General features: G+C 43.8%; 1 protein-coding gene across 2 annotated transcripts in view; it reads left to right on the top strand.

The window, feature by feature from the left end:
• PIK3CD (phosphatidylinositol-4,5-bisphosphate 3-kinase catalytic subunit delta) overlaps positions 1-27,885 on the top strand; it is a 479,399-nt gene that overhangs the window by 23,362 nt on the left and 428,152 nt on the right. For both annotated transcript variants that reach the window (XM_069241165.1, XM_069241164.1), the window contains exon 2: positions 23,190-23,362. In XM_069241165.1, coding sequence (XP_069097266.1) covers positions 23,222-23,362 — 141 coding nt within the window. In that variant the 5' untranslated portion in view covers positions 23,190-23,221. The remainder of the gene's footprint in view (positions 1-23,189; positions 23,363-27,885) is intronic.

Raw genomic sequence — 27,885 nt, forward strand, 5'->3', positions numbered from 1 at the left:
TTTTCGTAGTCTAGATGCATTCCGGATACACTTGCCTAGGGTTCTGGCATCTGGAAATTGGCACCATAAGGCATAAATTGGCCCGTGGGAGACACCAGCTTTGGAACCTGCCAGGTGGTCTCTTTGGCTTGCCATATTTTTAAGTATGAATTTGGACGTATACACTGAAAACGGCTATACTGTTGTATTGGTATATGTTGTATTCACTCCATTTATTTTCGTTTGGTCCAGTACGATAATGCATGTATTTTTTTATATAAACTAACAAAAATAGCCAAAGTATTTACCAATATTTCTTAACCAGCTGGCGTATAAGCAGTTCAATTAAATCTTCCACTGCCCCTATGACTTGTATATCTGCATGTCATGAAATGCAGATGAAGTTCAGACAGCTTGAAATTGATGGCATTCTTTCCAAATCCTACACGATTACTGGATAGTGATCCACATAAGTCTCCAGAAGGATCAAAATAAGCATTTTTTGGAAGTTCTGTGACTGAATGTGAGAATAGGTAGCTGCAAATACTTGGGATTCGATGAGGGCATAATTTGTACTTTTGTGACCCTTACAATTTTGTCCTCTCTCTCCCATTGTGTCTATCACATGATGCACTCTTTTCCCAAGGCTGTGTGCTTTTGCCAACTGTCTGTTCTACCCCCCATTTTGTGCCTCTGTCACCGTTTTATGCCTTTTGTCTTTCTCCCTCTTACATCCAGTGCCATACCTCCGACTGTGTACCTTTTCTCCTAGTTTGTGAGGTCTCCTACCATCTATACTGTCGCCCATTATGTGCATTTTCTCCCCGTTTGTGTCCCTCACCCCTCTATGCAAACCCACCCATTGTAGACTCTCACATCTTTGTGCCACCTAACCACTATGTGTCCTCTGTGCCAGTTTTGCACTTCCTTCTTCTCACCATTCTATCTGTTTCCTATTGTTGTGTGCTTTGTGTTCTGTTTGACCACTTTGTACAATTTCTTAGTATTTGCACTTTCTTATTATTTCTGCTCAGTCACCTCTCTGGTTGGTTGCTTCTTCTCAATCTGTGCTTTCCCAATCTGTGCCCCTTTACTCAATGCAGTGAACTTTACTGCCAGCACTCTGAGCCTGCACCCTCTCTTCGAGTGTGCCTTGCGTTTCGAGTAAGACCTCTCCCCTACACTGCGTACTCTTTGCATATATGTGCTTTCTTTCACACTCAACACACCTCTCCAAGTCTTTACTCTCTTCTGTGAGATTTTACAGTCCCCCAGCCTTTCCTTTAAGAACCCCTCTCCCACCTTTGCCAGTTTGTTCCCTTCTCCCCACAATCTGTACATTTCAAGGTCCCTCTACACTGTGGCACCTCTCCCACTGTTCAGCATTTAGTACAATCTCTGCTCTCTCATAACCATACCTCTCTCATCACTAATAGGTGCGCCCTCTTTCATTCTGTGCATCTACATTCCTCTGTTACTGCGACTTTTCACACTGTATTCCCTCCCCGCCAGCCTGTGCCACCTTATGTCCTTTATGTGTGTCTTCCCTATGTGTTTTCTGTTTGTCTCTGTCTACCACACCATATCCTTCACTATAAATGTTTCGGTGCCCTGTTTTCTGTCTGTACCCTTTTGTGCTTCTTACAGTAGATGCTCTCTCATAAAATTCTATTATCTTATCGACTAGTACTGTAACTTCTTCCGTGTGCCCTCGTATCAGTTTGTACTATTTTCTCAGCCTGTGCCATTAACTCTCGCAATTCATATTTCGCTCATTCTCCATCTTTACATCTGTATGAACTCTCTGACAACTCTCAGCACTATCCCCAGTCTGTGTACTTGCATTCAGTCCATGCTGTCTCTCCTTGCTGATTTTTCTCTCGGGTAATCTCTCCTGAAATGCCCTTCTTTTCTCCCATTCCGTTTGATCCTTGGCACTTGTACCTTCTCATGCTTTTGACCTCTCCCATTCACTGCCTCATTGTGCACACTCTCCAAATCCCTTAATTTGTAACAGTCTCAATGTTCTACTTGTTCTTACTCTGTTTCTGCATTTCTTGCTGCTCTTCTTAAGTTTATATGACCTGAACATTTTTCCCGATTCACTTCCATTTCTAGATGTCTCTTAATACAGGCACCCAATATGTTCGATAAGATGAATAGTAAAGCATTATTTTTACAAAACGCTTCTCATTTGTTGCTTCCCGTTTCAGGCAAATATTGTACTTCTTTGAGAGTTTTACATCTCAGTTGAGAGTTTTATATCTTGGCACTCTTTCAGTTTTACGTTTGTTTAGGAATTTCTCCTAGCTTAGTTATTGGAGGTTTCATCTTTATTCTTTTGGTAATTTCTACACATCCCTCGATAATCAACGGGCTTTCTCAAAGTTGTATGGAAAGAATGGGAAATATATATTTCAGGAATTTCATTTAATAAGTGATAGTGAAAAAAGAGCTTCACAGCGCGTTTTTATACATGGTGGCATAGCAACATACAAATCATAGTCAGTGTTAAAGGTTCAATGTAGTACCATATTCATGGGAATTATAAATTATGATGTAAAGCTGCATGAAAAGGCGGAGGAGCTAAATCTATGAACATAATTTGGAATAGGGAAGTACAGTGTCAAGAGGTAGGTCAATTTAGACTAGTAAACTAATTTATAAAGCTCACGATTACAAAAAATCAAGGGTAGTTGGAAAGCAGAGCTTATTTGTGCCCATAAGAGTGATTTGAGGTGAGGAGATATGTTGGTGACACTGAAAGGAGATGAACTCGTGTGTACAGAACTCTCCTACATCATGAGTTAATACATGCACCAGGTTAAGTGTGTTGAGAGTTTGTGTATCCTTTCAAGAAGGCACAGCTTCAAAGACTAAACTCGTTTAGGCCATGCACAATCATATGTAGCAGTTGTTCTCAAATATTCAAAAATCTGTATACACTTACTGCAATAACATCGTCATATCTGTGAATTGGAACTGTTGGATACAAATCATTATGATAATTGACCAGGAGATAATTATGGTCAGAATAGAAGGAAAAAAATCTTAATGTAAAACTCAGTCATGCAGGTCACCCATATGTTATCTGTGTGTCTCAATCCTGAGTCACACCAGGGCCAGCGTTATACGAATATGACTTGTATGATCAGATGCCATGTTGCCGGCTTAGACACTTAAAGACTAGTCCATAATAAAGTTACTGTGCAAGTTTGCTGTATTGCAGCTATAGTGTGATGCACTTGAGTTCCCTGATATCCCGATGCACTGCTGAGAATGTTCCATGCGGTTTAGGATTGTGTTGGTCATAAATACAGTATTAAATGTATGCAGTGTGAAGCAAGCAGTTTGGGAATAATGTATGTTGGGTCGCTTCATGAGTTGCTATATTGATGTAACACTGAAGCGTGTAAAAGCTGTTCATTTTGTGCTTGCCATGTCTTTTATTTGAAGTATCCTGAGAACACTGATTTGTTCTGTCGTACTTTATTTGTGACTTAGAAGGTGGATAGAAATATTTACTTAAGGGCGAATAGTTACTGTGTGGCATGCCCCTCACACAGCTCCGACTCTGTTTCTTGTGTCTCCGGGGTGAATCTTGGCATTTCTGGATATATTAGATATTTTGATGTTATGATATTTTTTTAGTTTTATTTTTAAGGTGCAGCGTACATCAAACCTTTATGGGGCTATCAAGCACATTACACGTAAAGCTAAAAAAGGCAACACGGCCTAATGATTATGAAGCCATATTTATAGCATTCTGCTGAGGAGAAGACGGTTTTTCTCAGCCTGAAGAGTGAATGGCAGACTATTCCAGTATTTGGTGGTTTTGACAGAAAAAAGCCTGGCCACAGAAGGTGACAGTACGATCTCTGGGGGAGACACGGAGCCGCTGGTTAGTTGACCTAAGGACTGAAGAAGGGCAATGAAGAGAAAATGTAGCTGCTAAGTAATTTGGTTATTGGGTGTGAATAAATGTGGGCACTGTAAGTGATGAACATGACTGTAGAGCAAATTGTCTGCTAATGTAGTTATCTGAATATGGGGGTGATACGAGCTTTACTGGCAGTCTAATTGTGACTAGATTAGAGCATGTATCTTTGTGGTAAGCAATTGTATGTCAGAAGAATCTTTTTTCGGATCTTAATAGGGTCAAAACAGGTCTGAGCAATATGTAAGTGAGGCTGTCTAAAGACAGGTTATCGTCCCATAAGTACCATAGACTTCCAACTGCTTCAAATGGCATGCAAGAAGAACCCAGCATTTTGGGTCACCAAGAAGCATCTCTCTTTACTTTCATGGCTGAAATAAATATAATATAATCTTAGATTCAGTTCCGTAAAGTTGGTGGACATCCACCCTAGCTCAATGTAGTGCGTTTTGGACTCGAGACTCGTGAGCTAGTTGGGTTCAGTCAGGGGGACGAAGTAGCCCAAAGATAAGCTTGCTATAGTCTGCATATATATAATCCCTTTCTTATGGAGTGGAGAGTTATGTGTCAGAGGTAAATATTAATATTATCGAAAAGGAAATCGGACATTGTATAGACCCTTATGGTATGCCGCAGGGTTGTGCTTGAGTTCCATTTCAGGACCGAAGACGAGGATTGGACCTTTCTTACTACAATGTATTTCACAGCAGCCAGTGAAAATCATCAAATGTCCAGCAGTAAACTTCAAATTACAAATTCCATGAGTCCAAACACAGACATCAGAACTAATCCGAATACCAGGATCATTCACATGAGCCCTTCAGAAGTACATCTCCTTTTTTCCCTTTTTAGCAGCAAGGTAAATATTTTGTTTTCCTGAGGATCTATATTGGTGGTATGTGGACCGTGAACCCCTTAGTTTTCTCCCCTCCTCTTCGTTCTTCCTTTCCCGTGTCTGGGGTGATCACATTAAGAAGGGAGATCGGGGGGGGGGGGAGATTTTCACTTTGTTGTAATATACTGCTGCTTGAATTTTTCGTTTAAGTAAACCTTGCACTTATCTAATTTGGTGCAAGAGCTTTCTTGAAGGCACTCTGGCCCTGTGGTTTGGGGGTGGTAGGCGAGCTGCCAGGCGGGTATTCTAAAACGCTCCGAAGACAGGTAGGGCCTTTGGTGACAGCATGTAGCAAAGTGCACTGTCTGCACTCAGTGGCTACCAAGCTCCACCACCTTCTGACAGTTCCTCTTCTCTGTCATTGGTCTGGTGTGTTGATTTAGGTATGCCTGAGCCTGCGTCAGACTTCCATGAATTCTTTGGCAATGTGTTTGCTGCCTTGATCCCCTTATTGCTAGCCACCAGGTCCCTGAGATACCTGTAGCCATTAACCATATGCCGTTTTACGTTTGGTAAAATGTATGTCTGTCCTGGCTCAATGAGCAACTTCCTTGTGCACCATAAGGATGGTGTACTCATCTTTGGCCTAAGGTTACCAGCAGGATATGGCCCCATTACTATTCCCATTTGGGACCATGAAACCATTTGGGACCATGAAACATCACTTTCATGGTCAGTTACAAGTAGAGTACACAGGACCTTGGGATGGTGCATATTGTGTTGGGGCAGCAGCATATTGTGTTGGGGCAGCAGCTCTGTTCTGGTTGGTCCAGATTTCACTGAGACCATTGAGTTACTGGTGCAAAAAGGCAGTTGGCAAGGTTTTGAATCCCTTGGGTCACCGGTTGCTGCTGCTGGGGGCACAATGCCTAGATCCCCCTCCCAGAGTGAAGAAGAATTAATAGGTGAAGTAAACTGCAGGCCCTAGGAGCATCAGGATCAAGCTAGACCAAAGCCTAGAGGAGGATGGCTAACTGGGCCATCTTGATATGTTTCTTTATTTAATTTTTTTTTAAACAACATTTTATTACATTTTCAAACAGTGCAGTTAACCCCCAGAAGGGCTGGAAGGCATTACAGCAAGTGTCCATGTGCGATATATTTCAACATTGAAAGAATCGCTATGAGCACAGTGAGGACTTGCAGCATATGGCATGCCATGTACAAATCAGTGCAGTATTCACCACTTGAAAACAAGTACTAACCCTCTACCCCTGTTCCCATTTAACATACTCCCCCCGCCTGTACACAGGGCACTCAACATATCCCACCCTAAATGTTTCACCAGAGCATGGACCCCTGCATGAGCATGTCACTTTACATTTCACAGCATGTAGGAAGTAAGGAAGTTTAATCTCCTCCTTTTCCAGACGTGCTTGCGGGTGAGGGGGAACACTCAGGGGCATCTGGGTCGGGTTCCACAAGGCAGTCTACTGGGTGATTCCATGCCTTGACCTTATCCAACGACCCACGTCCTCTTCATGCTTCTTGGAATAGTACTGCACTTTCATATCCTGCCCATCTAAGGTGATCTTATCTCCATTTTGTCAATCTTGGTTCTGGTGGGGCCTTCCAAATAATGTTAATTTCCCATTTTGCAAGAATGAGGGCCAGGTCTATACATCTGGTTCTGATCTTACATTTGGGAGGATGCAGGTATCCCCATTAGTAGACATACCAAGGGAGTGGGGGAACAGACCTTTGGGTAACCTCATTGATACACACAACCACCTCCTTCCAAAAAAATGGTCCGTTCAGGACAAGACCAAACCATGTGAAGCATTTCAGCTGCCTGCTTGCCACATCTGGGACAGTCCACCAAGTCCCCTGGTAGAGCTGTGTGATCTTACCAGGAGTTAGATATACCCCATGTAAAAAGTAGAAATTAATCAATTTGAATCTGGCATTCCTAGAGACAGCATATACAGGGAGTGCAGAATTATTAGGCAAATGAGTATTTTGACCACATCATCCTCTTTATGCATGTTGTCTTACTCCAAGCTGTATAGGCTCGAAAGCCTACTACCAATTAAGCATATTAGGTGATGTGCATCTCTGTAATGAGAAGGGGTGTGGTCTAATGACATCAACACCCTATATCAGGTGTGCATAATTATTAGGCAACTTCCTTTCCTTTGGCAAAATGGGTCAAAAGAAGGACTTGACAGGCTCAGAAAAGTCAAAAATAGTGAGATATCTTGCAGAGGGATGCAGCACTCTTAAAATTGCAAAGCTTCTGAAGCGTGATCATCGAACAATCAAGCGTTTCATTCAAAATAGTCAACAGGGTTGCAAGAAGCGTGTGGAAAAACCAAGGCGCAAAATAACTGCCCATGAACTGAGAAAAGTCAAGCGTGCAGCTGCCACGATGCCACTTGCCACCAGTTTGGCCATATTTCAGAGCTGCAACATCACTGGAGTGCCCAAAAGCACAAGGTGTGCAATACTCAGAGACATGGCCAAGGTAAGAAAGGCTGAAAGACGACCACCACTGAACAAGACACACAAGCTGAAACGTCAAGACTGGGCCAAGAAATATCTCAAGACTGATTTTTCTAAGGTTTTATGGACTGATGAAATGAGAGTGAGTCTTGATGGGCCAGATGGATGGGCCCGTGGCTGGATTGGTAAAGGGCAGAGAGCTCCAGTCCGACTCAGACGCCAGCAAGGTGGAGGTGGAGTACTGGTTTGGGCTGGTATCATCAAAGATGAGCTTGTGGGGCCTTTTCGGGTTGAGGATGGAGTCATGCTCAACTCCCAGTCCTACTGCCAGTTCCTGGAAGACACCTTCTTCAAGCAGTGGTACAGGAAGAAGTCTGCATCCTTCAAGAAAAACATGATTTTCATGCAGGACAATGCTCCATCACACGCGTCCAAGTACTCCACAGCGTGGCTGGCAAGAAAGGGTATAAAAGAAGGAAATCTAATGACATGGCCTCCTTGTTCACCTGATCTGAACCCCATTGAGAACCTGTGGTCCATCATCAAATGTGAGATTTACAAGGAGGGAAAACAGTACACCTCTCTGAACAGTGTCTGGGAGGCTGTGGTTGCTGCTGCACGCAATGTTGATGGTGAACAGATCAAAACACTGACAGAATCCATGGATGGCAGGCTTTTGAGTGTCCTTGCAAAGAAAGGTGGCTATATTGGTCACTGATTTGTTTTTGTTTTGTTTTTGAATGTCAGAAATGTATATTTGTGAATGTTGAGATGTTATATTGGTTTCACTGGTAATAATAAATAATTGAAATGGGTATATATTTTTATTTGTTAAGTTGCCTAATAATTATGCACAGTGATAGTCACCTGCACACACAGATATCCCCCTAACATAGCTAAAACTAAAAACAAACTAAAAACTACTTCCAAAAATATTCAGCTTTGATATTAATGAGTTTTTTGGGTTCATTGAGAACATGGTTGTTGTTCAATAATAAAATTAATCCTCAAAAATACAACTTGCCTAATAATTCTGCACTCCCTGTATGTTGCTAAATATTGCTTCTCATTCAGGTTCGGGGATTGGCAGCTCCATGTCTGCCTCCCGCTACTCATGCAAATCCCTCAGGAGCACTATAGCATCAGCCTGTAGAGCCTGATACAAACCAGTCACCGCCTTGATATTGCCCATTGTGTTGCACAGAACCTTGCAACCCTGGGGTGGGGTCTGATAAGCCAGTCTGCCAGTGGTTACATAGTGTTGCTACTATCGCACAATACAAACCAGTCACCGCCTTGATATGGCCCATTGTGGTGCCACAACCTCCCTTGGAGGAGGGGAGGGGTCAGATAAGCCAGTCGGCCAGTGGTTACGTGGTGTTGCTATTAACGCACGATGTAAGAGAAATTGGTTCTCAGGTATTTCAAAGGTGTTTGAGAGATCGTCAAATGCCATGAGTGCCCCATCCCTGCAGAGGTCACCCACACGGGTGATCCCATATTGGGACCACTCCACTAGTCCCCTCAGTGCCTCACCCGCAGCCAGCTGTTCTAGTCCTTGCATTGGAAAAGCTGGTGATTAGGGCTTATCTACCCAAGTGCATTGGAAGGAGCACCACCAAGAGTGACAAGCTACTGCAGGGCTTTAGGACCATCCCAGAGTGGTCACTCGGGGTTCAGGAGGCTCTAGTACAATGAGACTCAGGGTTGTTCCATCAGGATCCCGCATTGGTGCAGCCATGAGGCGATCCATTGGTTGAGCCACTGGAACTGTGCCGCCAGGCAGTAAAACTCGTAATCCGGTGCCGGCAGCCCTCCATCAGATGTAGACTGTTGTAGTTTGGTCAGTGCCGCCCTGCATCTTCTGCCCCCCCACCCCCAGATGAGTTCAGTCAAAATTAAGTTCAAGACCAGAAAAAAATGATAATAGGCAGCATGGACAAAAAATACAATAGCCAAGGGAGCTTTACCATCTTTGCTACTTCTATCCCCGCTGCCACAGATAGCGGCAGGGTCTTCCAGAAATCCACACTTGCGCAGAGCACTCTAAGGGCTGCACCAATATTTTCCCCCAGTAGGTCAGAGGGATCTTGGTAGATCCTGACTCCAAGGTATTTCAGGCACGTCCCCTTCCCAGGCAAGGCCATGCAGGTTCAGAGGCTGAGGTGTATTACAACATAGTGGGAACAACTGGAACTTCTGCCAGTGGATGCAGAAGCCCGAAAAGCCTCCAAAGCGCTCCAGTAGTGCTATTGTTCCTCACAGGTCTTCACCCAAATCCCACAGGAAGAGGAGCGTATCATGTGCATAGAGAACAGTCTGGTGAATCCTATCCCTAAAATCCAGACCTCTAAATGATGAGCCAGAGTGGGCATTGCCAGAAAATGGTTTGACAACAATGGCAAACAAAAAGGGGGGTGAGTGGACACCCCTGTCTGGTGCCCCGCCCCACCATATAGGAGTCTGAGATACATTTGCCCGTGCAAACATGGAACACAGCAAGTCAGTGCATTGTACAAACCCTTGTCCAAGACCCATCTTTAACATTGTCTTATAAAGAAAGTCCCATCAGAGGCTATTGAAAGCTTTTTCGATGTCGATTGCTACACTCACTCCCCTGGCATTGTCAAGGCCTTCTGCTTTAAGGACTGACAGAAGCCTACGGATGTTGGTCACCGTATTACGCCCCAGGATAAAGCCAGCCTTGCCTGCATGGATTAATCGGGGCATGAGGAGCAGGAGGTGGGTCACCAGTGTATGGCTAAGAATTTTATAATCCATGTTTAGCATGTGTTAAGGGCGATATGCCCAGCACTGCGTGGGGCAGCCTGGCTTCAACAGGGGGGACAACCAAAGCCTCCCTAGTAGAGGCAGGGAGGTAACCCATCTTCTGGGGTAGCATATAAAGGGTGACCAACTGTTGTGGCAGTTCTCCAGCATAGACTGCGTAAAACTCCACCAGTAGTCCATCAGTCCCGGTGACTTAGCTGCAGGCCATGCCTTTAGTAGCCATGCAAACCTCTTGGAGTGTAATGGCTCCTCATAAGGCCTTTGCTTCCTCTTGTGTAAGCATTGGGAGAACTACAGGTTTCAGGAATTCATCCACCTGCTGGGGTCTGCACTGCAGACAAGAAGCGCCTCAGCAAAACTGCTGCCCACAATTGGTGAGCTCCTCCTGGCATCATATATAGATAGTGTTCTATGCAGTCGGCCCCCTGGAGCACCTCATGGCTTAGCATTCCAGAGTGGGGCCCCAAGACTTCACCACTGTGGTGGGCAGGATGCTGTTGCAGGTGTGTGTGTGTGTGTGTGTGTGGGGGGGGGGGGAGGGCAGGCTCAAACAGTGTCCTGCAGTAGAAGAATTAGCTTGGCTGAGAAGGCGCTACAACCAAAGAGAGTCATTCAATCCCTCTCGCTCCTCATCTAGGATCTGCAAGTGGCGTCATGGAATGCAGGGAACAGCGATTGTGTTTAAGCATTTGGCCTGCTGGACAGTGCAGTCACGTCCCCCTGGGTGCCCCTGTGGTGGCAGCCTCCTTGGCAGTGCGGTCGTATTGGGTGTGTTTCTGGTGGACTCTGCTCCTGGCACACTGTCTGTCCACAAAGGCACACCTCGCACCTTTGCTGTACTCTGCTCTTCCAGAGCTGCAGCCCTCCCAGGATAACAACCAGTTGCTTGTTGTTTGGGCCCGCTTCACTTTGAGTCAGCAGCCTCTGCAGTCTCTGACGACGCTGCAGGTGCCATCTCTCTATCGCTTCCCGATTCCCTCTGCCGCCATCTAAGGAGTCCACAAAGCAAGGCAGCTCTGTCTCTTCAGTCCAGTGCCTCCATTTTGTTGAGCGGCCTCTCATAGTCATTGCCGATTTGGGAAGATTTGCCAGTTGCAGCGGTCTCTTGGACCCCGCTGTGGATCCAGTCTGGGTGGGGAACCCAACCTGTACACTCCACCAGTTCAATTTAGGGCAGATTTGCAGATGATTGCCCCCCCCCCGAATGGCAGTTTCGACTGGGAGCACAGGATTTTGCTTCCTAGCCCATTGGCGCCAAGCCATGCCCCGGGCCATCTTAATGTATTGGATATTTAAGGAAAGCTTTCCTCAAAACTTCATGGTTTTTGGGTCCCCTACCCATGCCATCCAGGAGGAAGTAGTACCAGACATTTAGAGCAAAAATATCCCTGTGAGGGGTGAGATTTCTGAGCTTTATAAGACAAAAGAACAAAAACAGAACCCAGATGACAAGTTTGCCCCAGATTATGTTCCCTGTTCCTCCCCAGAGCATACCCTGTGCTTGATGAGAGGACTGATGATGAGGCTTCCCCATATGTGACAGAAAAGCACACAGACCCTAGCAGATCCGGAGTTCCATGCTTCACTAGAAACGCTTCCACAACTATGTATGTTAGGTAAGTGTGTGCCCTCAGAAATGAAATTGTCTAAATGGATTCCTGAGATGCAGATTAGGTTGCAATAGGACAAGAATGTCTCTGGATAAAGAGGGTTGTGCTTGCCCTTGGGAGACATATACTCGACTCCACCATGTACGGCTGGGTAGCGTTTAATCTTGAGATTGTCTCACATGTTGCAACTTTTCATTCATGTTCATAAACCCCAATAAGTCCTGATGTACAAGCTAGGAGAGGCTTTTAGATGTTCTAGTACACTCACTGAGAGCCTGGATGTGGCAGAAGAGATCAAGGAATCAGAGCACTAGAATGCTCCAGAGACGCTTTCTTGAGAGGCACCGGAGATTTGGTAACACAAACTGTACGATATCCAGAGAGGGTTGCCTTCCCTGCTCAACAATGTGGACCCCAACTTAGTTGATTTAGTGCAATGAGACTAGTGGCTCAGGAATACCTGTTTGGGGATCCATACCTGAAGGAACTGGGCAGGTTGATAGCCACATTTACCTCCTTGAAGAGTACACAAACTTCAATGTAAAAACACACTTTGACCTACATTTTTTGCAATGGTTGGTCGAGCCAAGGGCGTGCTTGGACATTCAAGCCTCCAAAAGAGGAAAGGGAAGCAAAAGGGTCAACTCCTTGGAGGTTCAGTGGATTCTTCCCGTCCAGTGGTGCTGGCTGTAGATTATGTGGCAGGGGAGACTTCAGCTGTCACCAATGCCTCTGGTGGATTTACAGGTAAAAAGTACCCCTCCCCCCTAAAACTGGGAGGGGTACTGGCCTTGTTTGTAAACAAGTGGAGATAGTTCGCAGGAGTCCCGTGGGTACTGTAGAAAGCTTCCATATACATTTCTGGGGGTCGACAAGGCAGGAGAGGAGACTCCAAGCTCTGTACGTCTCCCAGTGGCTAGATAGTTTGTTATATCTGAAGGTCAAGGGAATGTTAAGTAATGTAGCCATTGTGGAGACGGTGCATCATCCTGGTTAGTTTTTAAGGAACATGGTGCTGGTCAAGAAGAAGGACATGAGGCACATTTTGGTGATCAACATTCAGGAATTGTTGTACCAATGTACAGTTTGGTGTACCAGCATTTCAGCAAAAAGTTTGTTTTGCTCCTCAGAGGCATCCTGATGAGGGACGATTGGATGGCCCATCTAGACTTAAAGGATGTGCAGCTTATCGGTATCACCTCTGGCTGCATGAGGATTCCTCCAGTTTTCATGGAGGAACTAGCTTTATGGTTCCTCAAGCATTATGTTTCATCTGTTCCAGGCATCGTGGTGTTTCACAAAATTACTATATCTGATAACGGATTTCCTGAGATCCAGAGGGATGCACTCAGTGTCTGGCTGATGTCCTGCTGATGGACTAGTTCTGACAGACTCTGCTGCTGCACATAAGGCTGGCCTTTCCCTGCTACAAGTTCTGGAATTTGGGATAAATTGGGAAAAATCAGAGTTCGCACACAGGAAGTTAATGACATTTCTTGGTTTCATAATAGATTATTCACCACGTGGTTGCCCACCAGGAAAGTTACAGTTATCAAGAAAGAGCTAAGAAGGGCCCTCCTCAAGGTTTGGCTCTCGTTAAGGCCGTGATCACCTGCTTTCTCTGCTCTCCTCCTCGATAAAGGCAATCTTCCTGGGCACTCTGCCTTACGGGGCTCTCCAGTGGCTGAAAGCATCAAGCCGCAGGAAGCGCCTTGCATACTCAGAATTGGTCCTCCTTTCCAAGAAACTAGGACAGAGATGTAAACGTAAGCACGTAAACTTTGCACTTCTATAGCGCACTGCTCACCTGTTAGGGTCTCAAGGCGCTGTACGCCTACCGCTATGGAACCCCTCGAGGCACCCACTCCTGGGCAACCCCCAGGGTGAAGCCGGGCATCCAAGCGCTCTCAGGGCCGTTGTGGACATTAAGCAAGCTATTGCCCAGAGTTACAGAGTGGGACCCATCAATTGGATTAGGCAGCAAGGCGAGAATTATCTGGTCCAAGGGAATTGAGCCCAAGACCCGCCGAGGCAGGAATTGAACCCTGGTCCCGGGCCAGATCTCTGCATCAGGGTCTGCAGTGGTGGCTTGACTATATGGACTCCCGAAATGGGAGGGTAGTTTTCCGATCAGCGCTAGACATTGTCATCAAGTCGGTTGCCATCCTATGGGGTTCGGGAGGCTTTTTTAGAGAGTTATGTGTAAAATGATAATGGTCAAAAGACAAGTAGAAACTTCAGATCAACTGCTGCATGTTTGTTTGCTGTCAAAACAATGACCAGGGTTTGCTGTATTGTGAAGATGGACAGTGTCTCCTTGGTCAACTGTGTCAACCGTTTCTGTTGCACAGTTCCAAGATGCATGATTAGAAGGCCAAGAATGTTTTGCACTTCTGCCTAGATGGAGGCATTGCTGTCACTGTGTCACTGCTGAGTATATTCTGGCAGAACATTTGGCTGATTGGTACTGCAGGTTTTGCCAGGATGCCAACAGCAGGAAACTCTGCATCAGGGTATTCCATCTGTTGATGGCCAGATTTGGCTTTTACAAGGTGAACCTTTTTTCCTCCTGACTGAATCATCAAATGCCATGACCACTCAGAGACCAGATCCAGAAGTGTGGGCAGTGGGTGCTGTCTTTTAGGATTGGTTGAGGGGTACTGATTGTGTTCCCTACATTGGCAGTGATTGCCAGAGTGCCATCACATGTACAGAGAAAGAATATAGACCTCATTGTGGTGACACCAGTTAAGAAGTCACAAGTATTGTTTCCTGTTCCTCTGGAACTTTCTTGAGATTCTCCAATTCCTCTTCTCCTGTTTAACACTATTCTGACGGACGTGGGCGGTCTCCCGGTTCAGTGGGTCTAGATACTCAAATCTTTGGGACGTTAATGTGGTCCTGAGTTTCTTGTTGGCTTGTCCATCAAATGATCACCTCTCTAACAAGGAACTTTCTTTAAATTGGCCTTTCTTTTGTTCCTAGCGTCCCGCCGCACGATTTCTGATGTGAGGCCCTTGAACATCTCAGGATGGATATTTACCCCAGACAGGATTTCTTTCATAATCCCCCATAAGGACAGATTCCAACTCTAGAGCAGTCAGTTTTATCAGGCCTTCCCGGATGTGCCAAAGCAACGTATAGTCACATGCTGTAAGGCTTATTAGGATATTGCCAGAGATTTTCTATTCCCAGGTAGATCAGTTTCTAAACTTCATTAGGAAACCATTGATGGATGTTTCTTCTGTTTCTGTTGCGTAATGTGTCAGTTGGATTATGCAGTACACGCAGCGTTTGATTCCACATCCTTCGAGTCTCACTCAGCTAGGGAATCTACAGACTCTAAAGCATTTTCACTGTTTGGCTGTATGGGTGATATAATAAGAGCAGTAGACTGTTCACCTCTGCACACCTTTAAGAAGTTTTATTTTAAGTCAGTTCAAGGGATTATCAACCTGGTAGTTGGTCAGCTTTTTGCATAATCCTCACTCTTAGAACGTAAAATTTCCTAGCCTGCGTGAAGGAAAGGTACAATTTTGTTCAGGGCATGGAGGTGAGGAGTATTCCTCTTAGTGGCATCCGTTCCCATCAGAGAATGGTAACACTATATTAGGTGTGAGTATCTTAGTTGTTACAGTATTCTAGTTACATTTGTACAGTAATTGATTGTAAAAAGGTGCTTCAGGACTTATGTAAAGGATCCTGGCATTCAGATTTGCTTTGGAATCATGGGATTTGTAGTTCCAAATTTATTGTTGAATGTTTGCTGCTTTTTAGTTGCTGCTGAGAAATAAAAAAAAGGATGAAATACATAATCCTCACCTCTGTGTCCTTAACAGAATTTAAATTTTCCTTAATGAAGGCCAGGACATTTTATATTTCCGAACAAAATGGAGACAGTGCGGCCACTTCTGGTAGGAAAGGATTTGATCCATATACAAAGCGCCTGAGGCCAGCTACTTATAAGATGACAAGTAAAATATTTTGATTATTTGTATCAGACTCCGCAAACTAGTCTAACAAAATTGGTATCCCCACCCCACCTGCCTCTACTGGGCTCCTCATAGCGTTCAAGACAGAAAGTACTGCAAGTTAAGTACTGTGTCTTGTACAAAATCCAGCTTGGTAATCACTGAATAGACCACTTGCTTCAGCAAAGCTGTGCATTTGTGTTGAGGTTCACTTCTCCAGAAGCTTGCCTTCATTGGGAAGTAAAGAGATGGAGGATTTTTTTTTTCTGGAAAAATGGCTTGAGGGATGGATTTTTTATTAATGGCTTGACAGCAGCAGGCTTCCAGAGGTCATGAAAGTCATCATGAGAAAGTGCCCTTTTTAAATGGTTGAGAGAAAATCAACACTTTTCATTATGCTTGCTGGATATATGTCATTAAGCAGAACAGATGGATACATTTAATTAATTACATTGCAATCCTCTTCTTGGGTAAGCAGAGGTGCTCATTCGAAGGTAGAGTTGTGAGGCTGGGCTGATTTAGAAGTACACCTGATTTGGCAATGGTGACCTTCACAATAGAATCCCTTATCAAGTGGATCATTATGCTGAAAAAGCAGGTGATGCCTGTGATGTTACGGTTAATAGTTTTTTTTTACATGCCCGTAATGTAACTCTGTCACTGATATTAGATTCTATTTTATTTGTTTCTAATGTTGAACTATAAGATACTTTTACAGTGTCAGCAATTTGATGTCACTTATTTTTATATGCTATGAAACAAAGACAATTTTGTAGACTTAAATTGAAATTAAAAGTACATTAATATTGTACTTTTCTCTGGGAAAATTACTTAGATAAGGCAGCTGGAATCTAGACTCGTTTAGCTTCCTTATTCTATTTATTTTTACATGGTAGCAACCTCCATATATGCTGTTTTGTTAATCAGATTGTAATTCCTTCCCCACTGCCTCTCCACTCTCCTTATAGTAAGCTTAACCTCCTTAAGGTGCAAGTTCAACCACAGATAATTTCTCCTAATTGTAGACATGACCTTGAAGCATCCAACTCTGGCATAAAGGCAGTATTCGATGGTTGAGAAGATAACTGGTGTTATTTACACCCAAAGTGTTCAAATGGCTGCAACTTAAACCGTTGAAAGCATTGTCTGGTATTTCCTGGTTTGAATTCTTCCAGTATTGTTTTATAACTGTTGTGGGAGACATCATGTTATGCACCCTCCAAGGGATTTTAAATTTAAATGACACCATGAAGTGATAGCAGTGCTTAATTTGAGCCAGTGGTTGCTGGTATCTCAACCCTCATCGACGGTGCAATAGGAAACAGGGCCGATAGCTGGACTGCAGCCACTGTTACCATCATGCTAATTTGGAAGTGCCTTCCCGCCAGGCCGACTATGGTGGGAACACCTCCAACTAAAGGCTGGCAGATTGGGGGATCGGGGATGAAAACCCACCTTCACACCCTTTTTCTCTTACCGTTTCAACTGGACCCCAGCCAGAGGACTCCTGCCATTTCTGCTGACACTTCACTCCAAAGGACACAACCCTGTCGTTGCCAAACACAAAACTGACCAGTGATGAGACTTGTACGCGAAGGGATGAGCATGTGCCATCATAAGTGACCTGACCGTCAACATACATGTAAGTATGTTTTTTTGTTTTTCTTGGGGTTGGAATATGTGTTAACATAGGTAATACATTGTATGCAACACACCTATATCCACACATAACCAAGGGGACACTTCCTCTTTGTTACCAACCCACCGCCGTCACACCGCTGGTACAGCGGGAACATCTAAATCAGGTGGGCGGTATACTGGCTGGCTGATGGTGCAGTCCAGTTGGCCAGCAATGGGAAACCGCTACCGTGGAACTGCTGACATCCAAATACAGCGGGCGGTACTCCTTCAGCTCGACGTAGTACATGGAACCGCAGTGGCGGAAGGACAACAGTAAGACCACCAAGATATACATCAGGCCTGAAGTGCTTTTCTCAAAATCACAGGCTGTTGTGCGGAGTCTAGAGCCTGGTTCCCCAGTTTCAAAGTTGGCAGCTCTGGCCATGAATCAACATCCTCTCATTGATAACAACACTGTGCATGGCGTGGGCACGAGTTATAGTTACTTCAATTAACTATAACTGGTGGATTTCAGTGTATGCAGCTATCTTTGGAGCAACAACGGCTTAGCATTAGTAGTTCTAAGTCAAAGTTTTGAATAATACACTCACTACTTTAAAAGAGACGTTGTCAGTCAGTGTCTAAGATTGCTCAGTGCTGTTTACCAAAAGGTGTGCTTTTCACTGTTGGGGATTCAATGGCATGATGCAGTCAAGATACTTAGAGAGTGACAAAATTTGAGCTTGCACACTTTAGCCAGTGTGTCTGATGATGGAGTACATTTCATTTCATCTCTTGTAATAGAGTAACGAGGGGTGAGGAAACTATTGGGCATGGCAGTGTAACTGTTGTTGGAAGACTGGAAGTTGGAGGATGAGGTACAGGGATGAAGGGGATGCTGGAAAGGAAGGTTTGTTTTGGGGGGGAGGGGCTCTGTGTGTCATGATAATTGTGGAAAACTATTCTGTGTCCTCGCATTGCAGGCCTACCATATACGTAGCATCATACAGTACCCCTACATGGTGCTGAACTTTGGATGTGTCCGTTAATAGGTATGTTCATTATTCACAACATGTATATCACTTTGTTGTTAGAAGGCTCATTCATATTTTTGGTAAAGGATGGATTATCCCCTATTTCATCTTAAGTGTGTGGTGCTTCTGTGCCCGAACACTGCAGCAGGTCTTTGCCCTTTGATAATAGAACAGTCTTTGGTGCTGACTCATTGGGTTAATGTTCTGTCAACAGCAGTTAATGTCAGTCTCCAGAAACTGCCTGGACTAACAGGAATCGTTGCACATAGTCCCTTTCACTAGAGTAAAGTACCTGGTGGACGTCTATTCTCTTTTGATCTGTGGTAGAGGCCCAGTAACTGGAGTATAGTTGGTGGCTATTGTGCTTTGAGGGGTCCTGGATTAAGAGGTATTTGGATTTAGAAGCTCATGCCCACTACTGAAAAGATTTTTTAAAAAGTGTTCAACTCTTGATTCAGGATTCTTCTTTCAGGGTTTTCTAAAAGGAGCTTCAGTCCTTTCTTCTTGGCTCTCATTAAGTCCTTACTTTGCAAACCCATGTATATGGAGCTCAGGCTCACCCATTCCTCTTGGAGAGAGATACCCAACAGAGTTGCCTCTTTTACCAGTGTTGTCCATGCTGTCTTACCTAGCAATAGAGCCACTGGCATGCCAGGTTTGAACAGATGGATTGGTGCAGTGTTTCCAGTGGGATGAGGACCCTGAAGACCGCCCCTCTCTGTTCCTTAGTAACTACAGTGGACAGGATAGAGACTGATTGACATCCTGAATAGCTATGGCGAGGCATTGCGATTGATAGTTAATTGGGACAAATCTGGCTGTTTACCCATTCATTGCGAATCAGTGTCGCTTGCTGGCAGCCAAAATTAGAAGTCCAAATCAACATTTTAAATACCTTGCAAAACTCATCACTACTGACCAGCAGTGATGCTGGGACCGCAGCTTAGGCCACCTCTTAGTGGAGATGTGACACACAGGTCTTATGGGACTGGCACTCGCTCCCTCTCAATATAATGGGTAGAATTTCCTGTATCAAAATGATTATACTTTGGAAACTACTTACAAGCTTCAAAATAAATTACCCCTATGAAATTCTTCTACGCTTCTTCCCCCCCAGCTCTTAGTCATGCACATGCCTTTCTGTGGTTTACATCTCTCCCTAGGCTGTCTTTGACCCTCCAGCATCCACCTTGCCTCATAGTGGTATGAAAATCTGCACTATATCGACAGATCATACATTGCGTGTTTGTAGGAAATTTCTGTATTTTCCTAATGTCCAGTCACCTCTGTTCAGGGTACATGCACCAAGTTAATCTTTCCTTCTGTTGTCCACATCTGCACAATCTAATTCTAATGATCACCAAGACAACCAATGTTCAAAGGTCCCAGTATAACTTTCAGCAGCAGTTTTTTTAAGAACTAACCTATTTTCTCAAAATTCAATGAGGATCTTTATGGGAGTGTCCTCAAATGTAGAATTTTCCTCAGTGTTGTATGCCTATAACAGTTATACAATATAGTCCTGCTTTAAATATTGATTGCATCACTCTCCTGATCAGTCTTTCCCAGAGTGTTCTTGGAGACAGAGAAAAACTACTGCTGGACAGTAAAGTTTGATTTTGTCTGATTAGGACAGAGTGAGCCATTTCAAGAAGAAGTCATTGGTGTCAATCATTCTATTCCTGCAGACAAAGCAATGACTCCGGTTTTGGAGGTCAGCAACATCATAAAAGGTAAATGTATAAGCCAGTCTTTCAGAAGACGTTTGAGATTAGTTAGGAGTGAAAGTTAAGTAGATATTAGGAAATGTGGGCTGAGTGGTGGAGGTGGAGGAGGCCAGACAAGTTCTCCTGACACCATTCTCTGTTGTTAATTTACCTATCTACCAACTAAATATGCTCTAAATAGTGATTCTCATGAAATTACAAACTTTTTATATTTTATTATCAGCTCTAAAACAGGTGTTTTACACCTCTTCGGCAGTGAATCTACTTTGGTATGATCAAACTCGACCTTTGAAGGGAAAATGCACCATATTGTTAAAAACTGGGTTCAAAGTGCAAAGCTGCATTTAAAAGGGCAGGGTGCATGGCACTGCCTGAGGGTTCTAGGCAGATCAGTGATAACGTGTTTTAATTTTGGGTTGCTGATGAGTTTACATTGTGCTGACGTTTGCATCTCAAGTTTCAGATGGAGATATGTTATTGAAATGTGTTCCACACTTGTATTCTTTTTTGCGGTTTTGAAAGATTTGGAAGATCTTGTGGGGCAAGGATTTGATGAGGGATGTGGAGATGGTTGGTGCTTTTGGTTGATCTGAGTGTTGTTTTTCGGATGTTTCAAATGTTGGTAGCACAATTTTGTGATTTAATTAATGAATGAGGTAGGTGGTTTTATTTATTGATGAGCTGAAATTGAATGGACAATTGTTGGGGATTGTACAGTTATGCCTGTCACTGACAGTTGAATGGGAGCTCTTTTCCTGGGTCAGAGAGGGTGGGCAGAATGGGTTCAGAGGCCATATAAATGCACAGGACACTAAAATAAAGTTGAGATGAGCTTGCTGATGGAGTGCTGGTAGAAAATCTTTGTTGGAGGACTGTTGGTTATGAGGTTTAGGGCCAGATGTAGCAAAAATCGAATTTGCGAGTTGCAAATTACGAGTCCTTCCGACTCGCAATTTGCAACTCGCAAATTGGTATGCAGAACGGTGTCTCAGACACCGTCTGCGAGTCGCTATGCGGTCGCAAAGACCCACCTCATTAATATTAATGAGGTGGGTCGCAAATTGCGGCCCCATAGCGACTATGGGCACTCGCAAACATGGAGGCCTGCTGTAGTCAGCAGACCTCCATGTTCGTGACTGCTTTTAAATAAAGAAGTTTTTTGTTTTTTTTAAGTGTAGCCCGTTTTCCTTAAAGGAAAACGAGCTGCACTTAAAAAAAAAATCCGAAACCTTTAGTTTCGGTATTTTTTCAGGGCAGGTAGTGGTCCCTTGGACCACTACCTGCCCTGAAAAAATAATTTGTGGTCCATTCACAAAGGGGAAGGGGTCCCATGGGGACCCCTTCCAATTTGCGAGTGGGTTACCATCCACTTCAAGTGGATGGTAACTGCGACACCATTTGCGACCGCATATGCGGTCGCAAATGGTATTGCATACCACTGCGAATCGCAAATAGGAAGGGAACACCCCTTCCTATTTGCGATTCGGAAATGCATTTTGCGAGTCGGTCCCGACTCGCAAAATGCATTTCTGCATTGGAAACACGCATTTGCGAGTCGCAAACGGCAAATTTTGCCGTTTGCGAGTCGCAAAGTGTTTCCTGCATCTGGCCCTTAGTTACTTCATTAAAAGACGTTTAAGAGGTTTGATCAGTGGTTGGTTGGAGGATTGTTGATTGAGTGTTTTGTTTATTATATGATTGTTGGTAGGATATAGGGTTGTAGAATTAGCCGTGCAAGATTTATTTGGTGGTTTGGAGAGATTTTGAATTTGTTGGTACCTGCTCAGTGGTTAACTGGAGGATTTTTGGTAGTTTGATGATTGGGATTTTCGAAAGGTTGATTAAAAAAAGATTGCTATTAAAATTTCCTGTTGCTTGGTTGAAGCTTAATAAAAGGAGTATTTCGTTGGGTAGTGGATTGTTGCTAGAATGCATTAGTTGGAAGATTGTTTAAAGTATGATTTGTTACATGACTGTAAGGACATCGTATGTATGGTTGCAGATAGCCAAGTCGATGATTCAGTTATTGATGGAACGCTTTATTGCATGATTGGTGAATTGTTCAACTATTTAATTAGTTGGTAGAAGGATTGATTTTGGGGAAAATAGTTTTTTGACTTGAGTATTGTTGAACATTTTTTTAGTTAGAAGATCGTTGGTAGGATGTTCAGTGAGTGAGTAATTGTTGAAAGATGATTTTGTTGGTCGGTTGGAGAATTGATCAGGTGTTTTGCTTAAGTTAAGTTTAGTATGGTGGCTTTAGTTGAATCATTCTCAACTGATCATTCTCTTTTTCAGTACAGGTCAGTTGCAGATTTGTGTTTCCCTTTCACCCTGTGCATCTCAACATGCTTTATGAAGATCAGAGAAGGGTTTGAGGTTGTCACAGTTGCTTAAAAGAACACCTTTTAAGACCTATTGTCTGTAAGGAAGAAGCAAATAACTTTTGCTCAGTGGCATGACAGCACAAGGGGCAAATTTGTAGGGATTTGTTCGAACTATTTAGGGGTTACCTGTTAAGACATATGTATTGAATAAAAGTAAAAAAACAAAAGACCAAAACCTCTACTGTTGTTTAAGAATCATTTTCAGTACTTTAGTTGTCTTTGAAGTATTACTCTTAAAATGAAATGAGATTGTATTTTTGCTGTATTATCTCTAACGCCAGATTCTTATGCAGTGTATCTGAATACCTTCAGACCAGGGGCCTTCTTTACTGCTAATGAAGGTTTTGCCGTTACTTGAGTCTTTAAGAAGTGAGCATGCATATTTCTGAGACAGGGAACCACTCTGTTACCGTATAAGTAACTTTTAGCACTGAAGCCTAATATAGTTGGCACACCTAAGTAGCAAGAAATACACAGAAGCATTTCCAACACCGTGACAAAAATAATGTATGCACATCTGACAGACAAACCACTTCTTCCCAAAGATGAGATTGTTTCTGGGCAGATCGCTGCAAGAGCATGGAAACTCAAATAAGCTATTGACTTGTATATTGTAGTGACTAGCTGTACTTAGGAAATTGTTCCATTGCAAGATGCTGTCAGGATGTTTTTGGAGAAATCTCTGCCAACTAGAGGGGGCTGGGAGGGGAACGAGAGAGTTCAATGCTTGGTAGTGCCAGGGCGGATTAATGCCATGAGATGCCATGTGTTATCTCATCTTGTGCTCTCTGTTTCAGCTGGTGTTTAGGGTCGCTGAGCTATTGGTGGGATGCCTCCTGGGGTTTACTGCCCTGCTGAGTTCTGGGCCAAGGATGAGAGTCAGAGCATTTTGGTGGACTTTCTCCTCCCAACTGGGATCTACCTCCGGTTTCTGGTGCCCCGCAATGACAGCCTTCGAGCAATCAAGCAGGTAACTGAGTTGGTGCACTAGCTTGTTTTTCCACTCTGTGCAGCCCCTGCTTCATTATCTTTACTTATTTTAACTCCTGCAAGTTCTTGTCGGTATTTCATACTCTAATTTGCAGCTACTCATGATTGTCCATCTTCTATCAATCTAGTGGTTCTATGTGATTTTTGTGACACAGCAGTACCCGGTATTTAAAAACTGCTTTGAATGTCGATGGGGTAGGTGTGCGTTTCTGTGGTGAATTATTTTTCCAATTCTCTCTTTGTAATTTTCATCAAACCATGCTTTTATCGCACTGTTTGGTACAGCTTATTTTTTACTGCATCCTGGTATTGCTGCAAAGTGGGTGTCAACTGTGAGCACTCTATTGTCTTACTCTTCATCATTCACAACTGCAATGTACTTGTCTTCCTGGCACAACCAAAAAAGGCTTCTCAGAAAACACACTGTAAATGTTGGAGAACTTGCTACATGAACATGCTTTTGTTTATGTATGCTCACCATTTACAGGTTGGTATCCATTTACCACTATCATTTACTAGTTTTTGTTCTTATTAGAAGAGGCAGGATTGACTTCTCCATTGTTATCCCCCTTTTGGGAATGCATTCATTCTTTCATTGTTTCTTCTTTACTGGGAGAGGCATGTTTTGTGGTATTTTTTAATGTGTTTTAATTTTACAAAAGAAACTTGCCTCCTTTCTCACACATACTGTCTACATTGGACTTCAATCAGTGTAAACATGCAAGCAGTTCCTAGAAACTGACTCATAAAACCCCAGGTTGCTTGATTGGGGAATCAACAAGTTCTTGTTTCTTTTGTGATGGAATTCTTCCAAGGTCACTAAGAGCTCCTCCTGAGACTCTTTATGGAAGGACCGTTAATTAAAGTAGACACTTGATGTACTGACACGGAAGCTGCCACATCTCAGTTAGAAGTATTGAATATGTGGTGCTGTCGCCAAATTACTGTTACTCATCAGAACCTTTAAAAAAATAGCAATTCTCATTCTGGTTTCCGTCCTGCCCATTCAGGAGAGAAAATCTTTTGACCTGTGCTATTTTGAGAAGGTATTGGAGGAACAGCAAAGAAAGGAACACTTGGAATCCTGTGATATAGAGTGCCATTATCCAACTAAATGTGGTCAAATGTGTGCTTATGCCTCAGAATGCCACCAAGAAGTTTGTGGCATTGTGTGGTTGATTAGCCCCCACCATGGCTCATGTAGACGGTCCTAGGAATATTACATATACACCAGGACGTGCTAAGTCTGGCAGTTTAGAACAGGTACTATTGAAAAGCATTCCAAAATCTGTTTTAAGAGGTTATTCTGTAGGTGGTAAAACATGCAATGAAGGAAAATATGTACCCTGGTGCTTGTGTTGGAGATATAAATAGTTTATCTGAGGAAAGTTTGACAAACATGTTATATTCCTCATCTACCAGAGCAGCATTGTAGCAGTCCAGGGAGAAAAGCCAGCTCTTTTCCTTCCCAATTCTTCTAAGAACTTTGAGTCCTCAGTGTTCATATTCTTTTAACAGGATCCTCATAAACCTCCATCAAAGTTTGACCTGGCCCAATTGTATTTCACGAAAATGTGGAGATTTCCAGTCCTTGGGTATTCAACATTTGCCAAAATTCATTAATATCACTTGCATCTTAAACTTTGTTTCCTTCTCTACCAACTCTCCGTATAAGAAATGTGGCTGTAATTCCGTTATTCTTGTCAGAATAGGAAGAAGTGTTACTTGGTTATCTGATTTCTCCTTACAAATAACATCATGAAGTTGCTTCAGATAGTACATATATTGTAATACCTTTTTAATGGACTTATGGCCCTGTTAAAAGACCAACTTTTATGGCCATTGCCAGAACTCCTTTCTCTATTAGGTCCTTCCCATCTTCCGCATCTATAACCACGATTAAAAGATCCTTTCACCATAATCCTCTGAGAAAGCAGGAAGTTAAGGGTCTTATGACTGAAACGATGAACAGAAACAGCTGTATCCTAGTAAGCATTTCTGATGGACACTTCTAACTGCAAATTCCTCACTCCGTAAATACACCAACACACCAGACTGGATCTGGAGAGTGTTCTCATCATTGGTTCTGCATGCCAACAGGTGACGTTGAACGATTCTGCCTCATCTCTGTCCCACTATGATAGTGAAGCCTAAATGCATATAAGCACATATAAGCACCACTGCTGTGCACTGACGGTTCCATCATTCACACCTTCTGACGCAAATCCAGAACTGGCTCCTTCTTTTTCTCTTCAGTTGACTTTCTTCAAACATTTTCCATAGTGTAAGAGAACTGTCACCTCTTAAAACTATGGGCTTTGAGCCTTGTAGGGATTGTTGCAATAGATGTCTGTAATAGATCCTATTGAGGTGTACCTCTGGTGTCTAGGGTTGGGTCATGACTCCTAGTTGTGTGGGAAGTGTGCCCTGATGATTCCGAAGGTGATAGCGGACTGCAAAGTCAAGCTGTCCATCGCCGACCGTTGCTGGAAATCATTAAAGGCTCGCACTTCTCTAAATCAAGGACTCTGACATGTTCATATTCTCTGGGCTGGCCCAACTACAGGTCCTCATCACACTCAAAGTCTTTGATTAAGTCCAGATTGATGGAAAAACACAAGAAGTCCAAGTGGACCTTGGAACTCTCCTTTTGCGAAGTTGCAGGGACATCAAAGTGCCCTGCTGTTGAGTTCCTGGTCCCCTGCTGAGGAACTGATTGTGCAGTTTTGTTCTGATGCACCCTGACTTCCCTGGTCTTTTGGCAACGCCACAACAAATTGAGGTGTTTAAGGAGGCCTTGCTTCACGTTTTCAGCACCTCACCTGCTTTCTTTGGCTCAACTTCGGGCCGACAGATCCTGGAGGCCTCCAGCCAGACTACTGCTGGTGGGTCCACCCTCGGTAAAGCTATACCTTCTGAACTGCTGCACTTGGTGCTGCGATCAATTCCGGTTCCTTCCAGGTTGATGCCAGCAATGGCACCTCCTATGTCGTAGGAGGATGTCAAGACATTAGTTCTTTTTGTCTCCGAACCAAATTCGTCCCAACCTCAAACACATGAGTTCTGTACCTGAGTGCCCGGTTGGTATTCCATCTGTTTCAGACAAGACAATGCTTTGGCCAGTAAGCCGAGCTCTAGTAATTCAGCTTCTCTTTGGCTCATATTCTCTGCAAAGCCAATCTGCAATTGGTGATGATAGTTATAACAGTGATAGTGGGGGTGATTTTTTCCTCACAACAGTATGAGGGCATTTTCTGTAGGGACCTACTAGAGGCCGGTGGAAAAGGCTTGTCCTCTGACACAAGGCTGGTGCCTCCATGCGCTCCTTCTACTGAAGAGTCATTGTCCTTCTCCCTGGTTAGTGGATGGACAGCCAAAAGCCTAGATTTACAACTGCCTTCTATACAGATGAAGACTAAGATACTTTTTGAGGTCCTACAACGTGAACAATAATCTACAAAACCTCTGAAGGCAGGCTTGCCACAGTCAGTCGTAAACCACCTGAAGAAAATGGCGAACTGCCTAACTGCTAACATATATTGGGTGTTCTCAATCAACTGTGGCTCAAGTTCATCAGATCTGTTTTGGAACTAGTGCTATTTCAATTCCCTTCTCCGGATCAACAAGTCCATGCCATATGGGTCATGATCCAGTGTTTCAGCCCCTGTGCTGGGTCTCAAGTGAGAGTGTCTCTGATACTTCTTGGCCTTCTGGCTGTTTACATCCTGCTTGTGGACTATGCAAGATGGCACATGCGAGCTCCGCAGTAAGTTCTGAAGTCCCCGTGGGCTCAGCACCTAGAAAAACCTGTCCGATTACATCTGGATTTTAGAGAAGACTGCAAAGGATCTGCAGTGGTGGCATATCTGCTGGCAGCTGACCCCTCTCCCTACTCCACTAAGAGCGGGTGGTGTTGGCAGACACATTGCTGTTGGCTTGGAGAGGTTATCTGGGAGGCATGAGGGTCGGAAGACTCTGATGTGGAGGCAGGCCTGTGCTAGAGACCAATATGTTGGAGTTGCAGGCCATTTACTTGGCATTAAAGGCCTTTCTACCATCCATCAAAGACAGGTCGGTCCAGATGTTCACGGACAGCACCACTGCCATGTGGTACCTCAACAAGCAGGTTCAAGTGGGGATAATGCCATGAGGTCCTTTGCGTCTCAAACAGGTGAGTAGATAGGGTTGGGAGCCCCCTTGTAGCATCTTTAAATGCCAGGGTTGGTAAACTCACTCAGCAACACCTAGCAGATCACAAATGGTAGCTACACCCAGATCTGGTTCAGTGTTTGTCACCAATGGGGAGAGCTTTGGTTCGATTTCTTCTCCACCTCTGAGAACGTACAATATCAACACTTTTGTTGAATTACCAAGAAGGCTATCTTGGAGACCAATTCCGCCTAGAGTGGAGCACAGGACTCCTATATGCCTTCCTGCTACTACACCTCCTTCAAGTTCTGAAGAAGATCGTAACAACTGGGACCAATTCATCCTAGTAGTTCA

Source organism: Pleurodeles waltl, chromosome 6, assembly GCF_031143425.1.
Source record: "Pleurodeles waltl isolate 20211129_DDA chromosome 6, aPleWal1.hap1.20221129, whole genome shotgun sequence".
Taxonomy (NCBI): Eukaryota; Metazoa; Chordata; class Amphibia; order Caudata; family Salamandridae; genus Pleurodeles; species Pleurodeles waltl.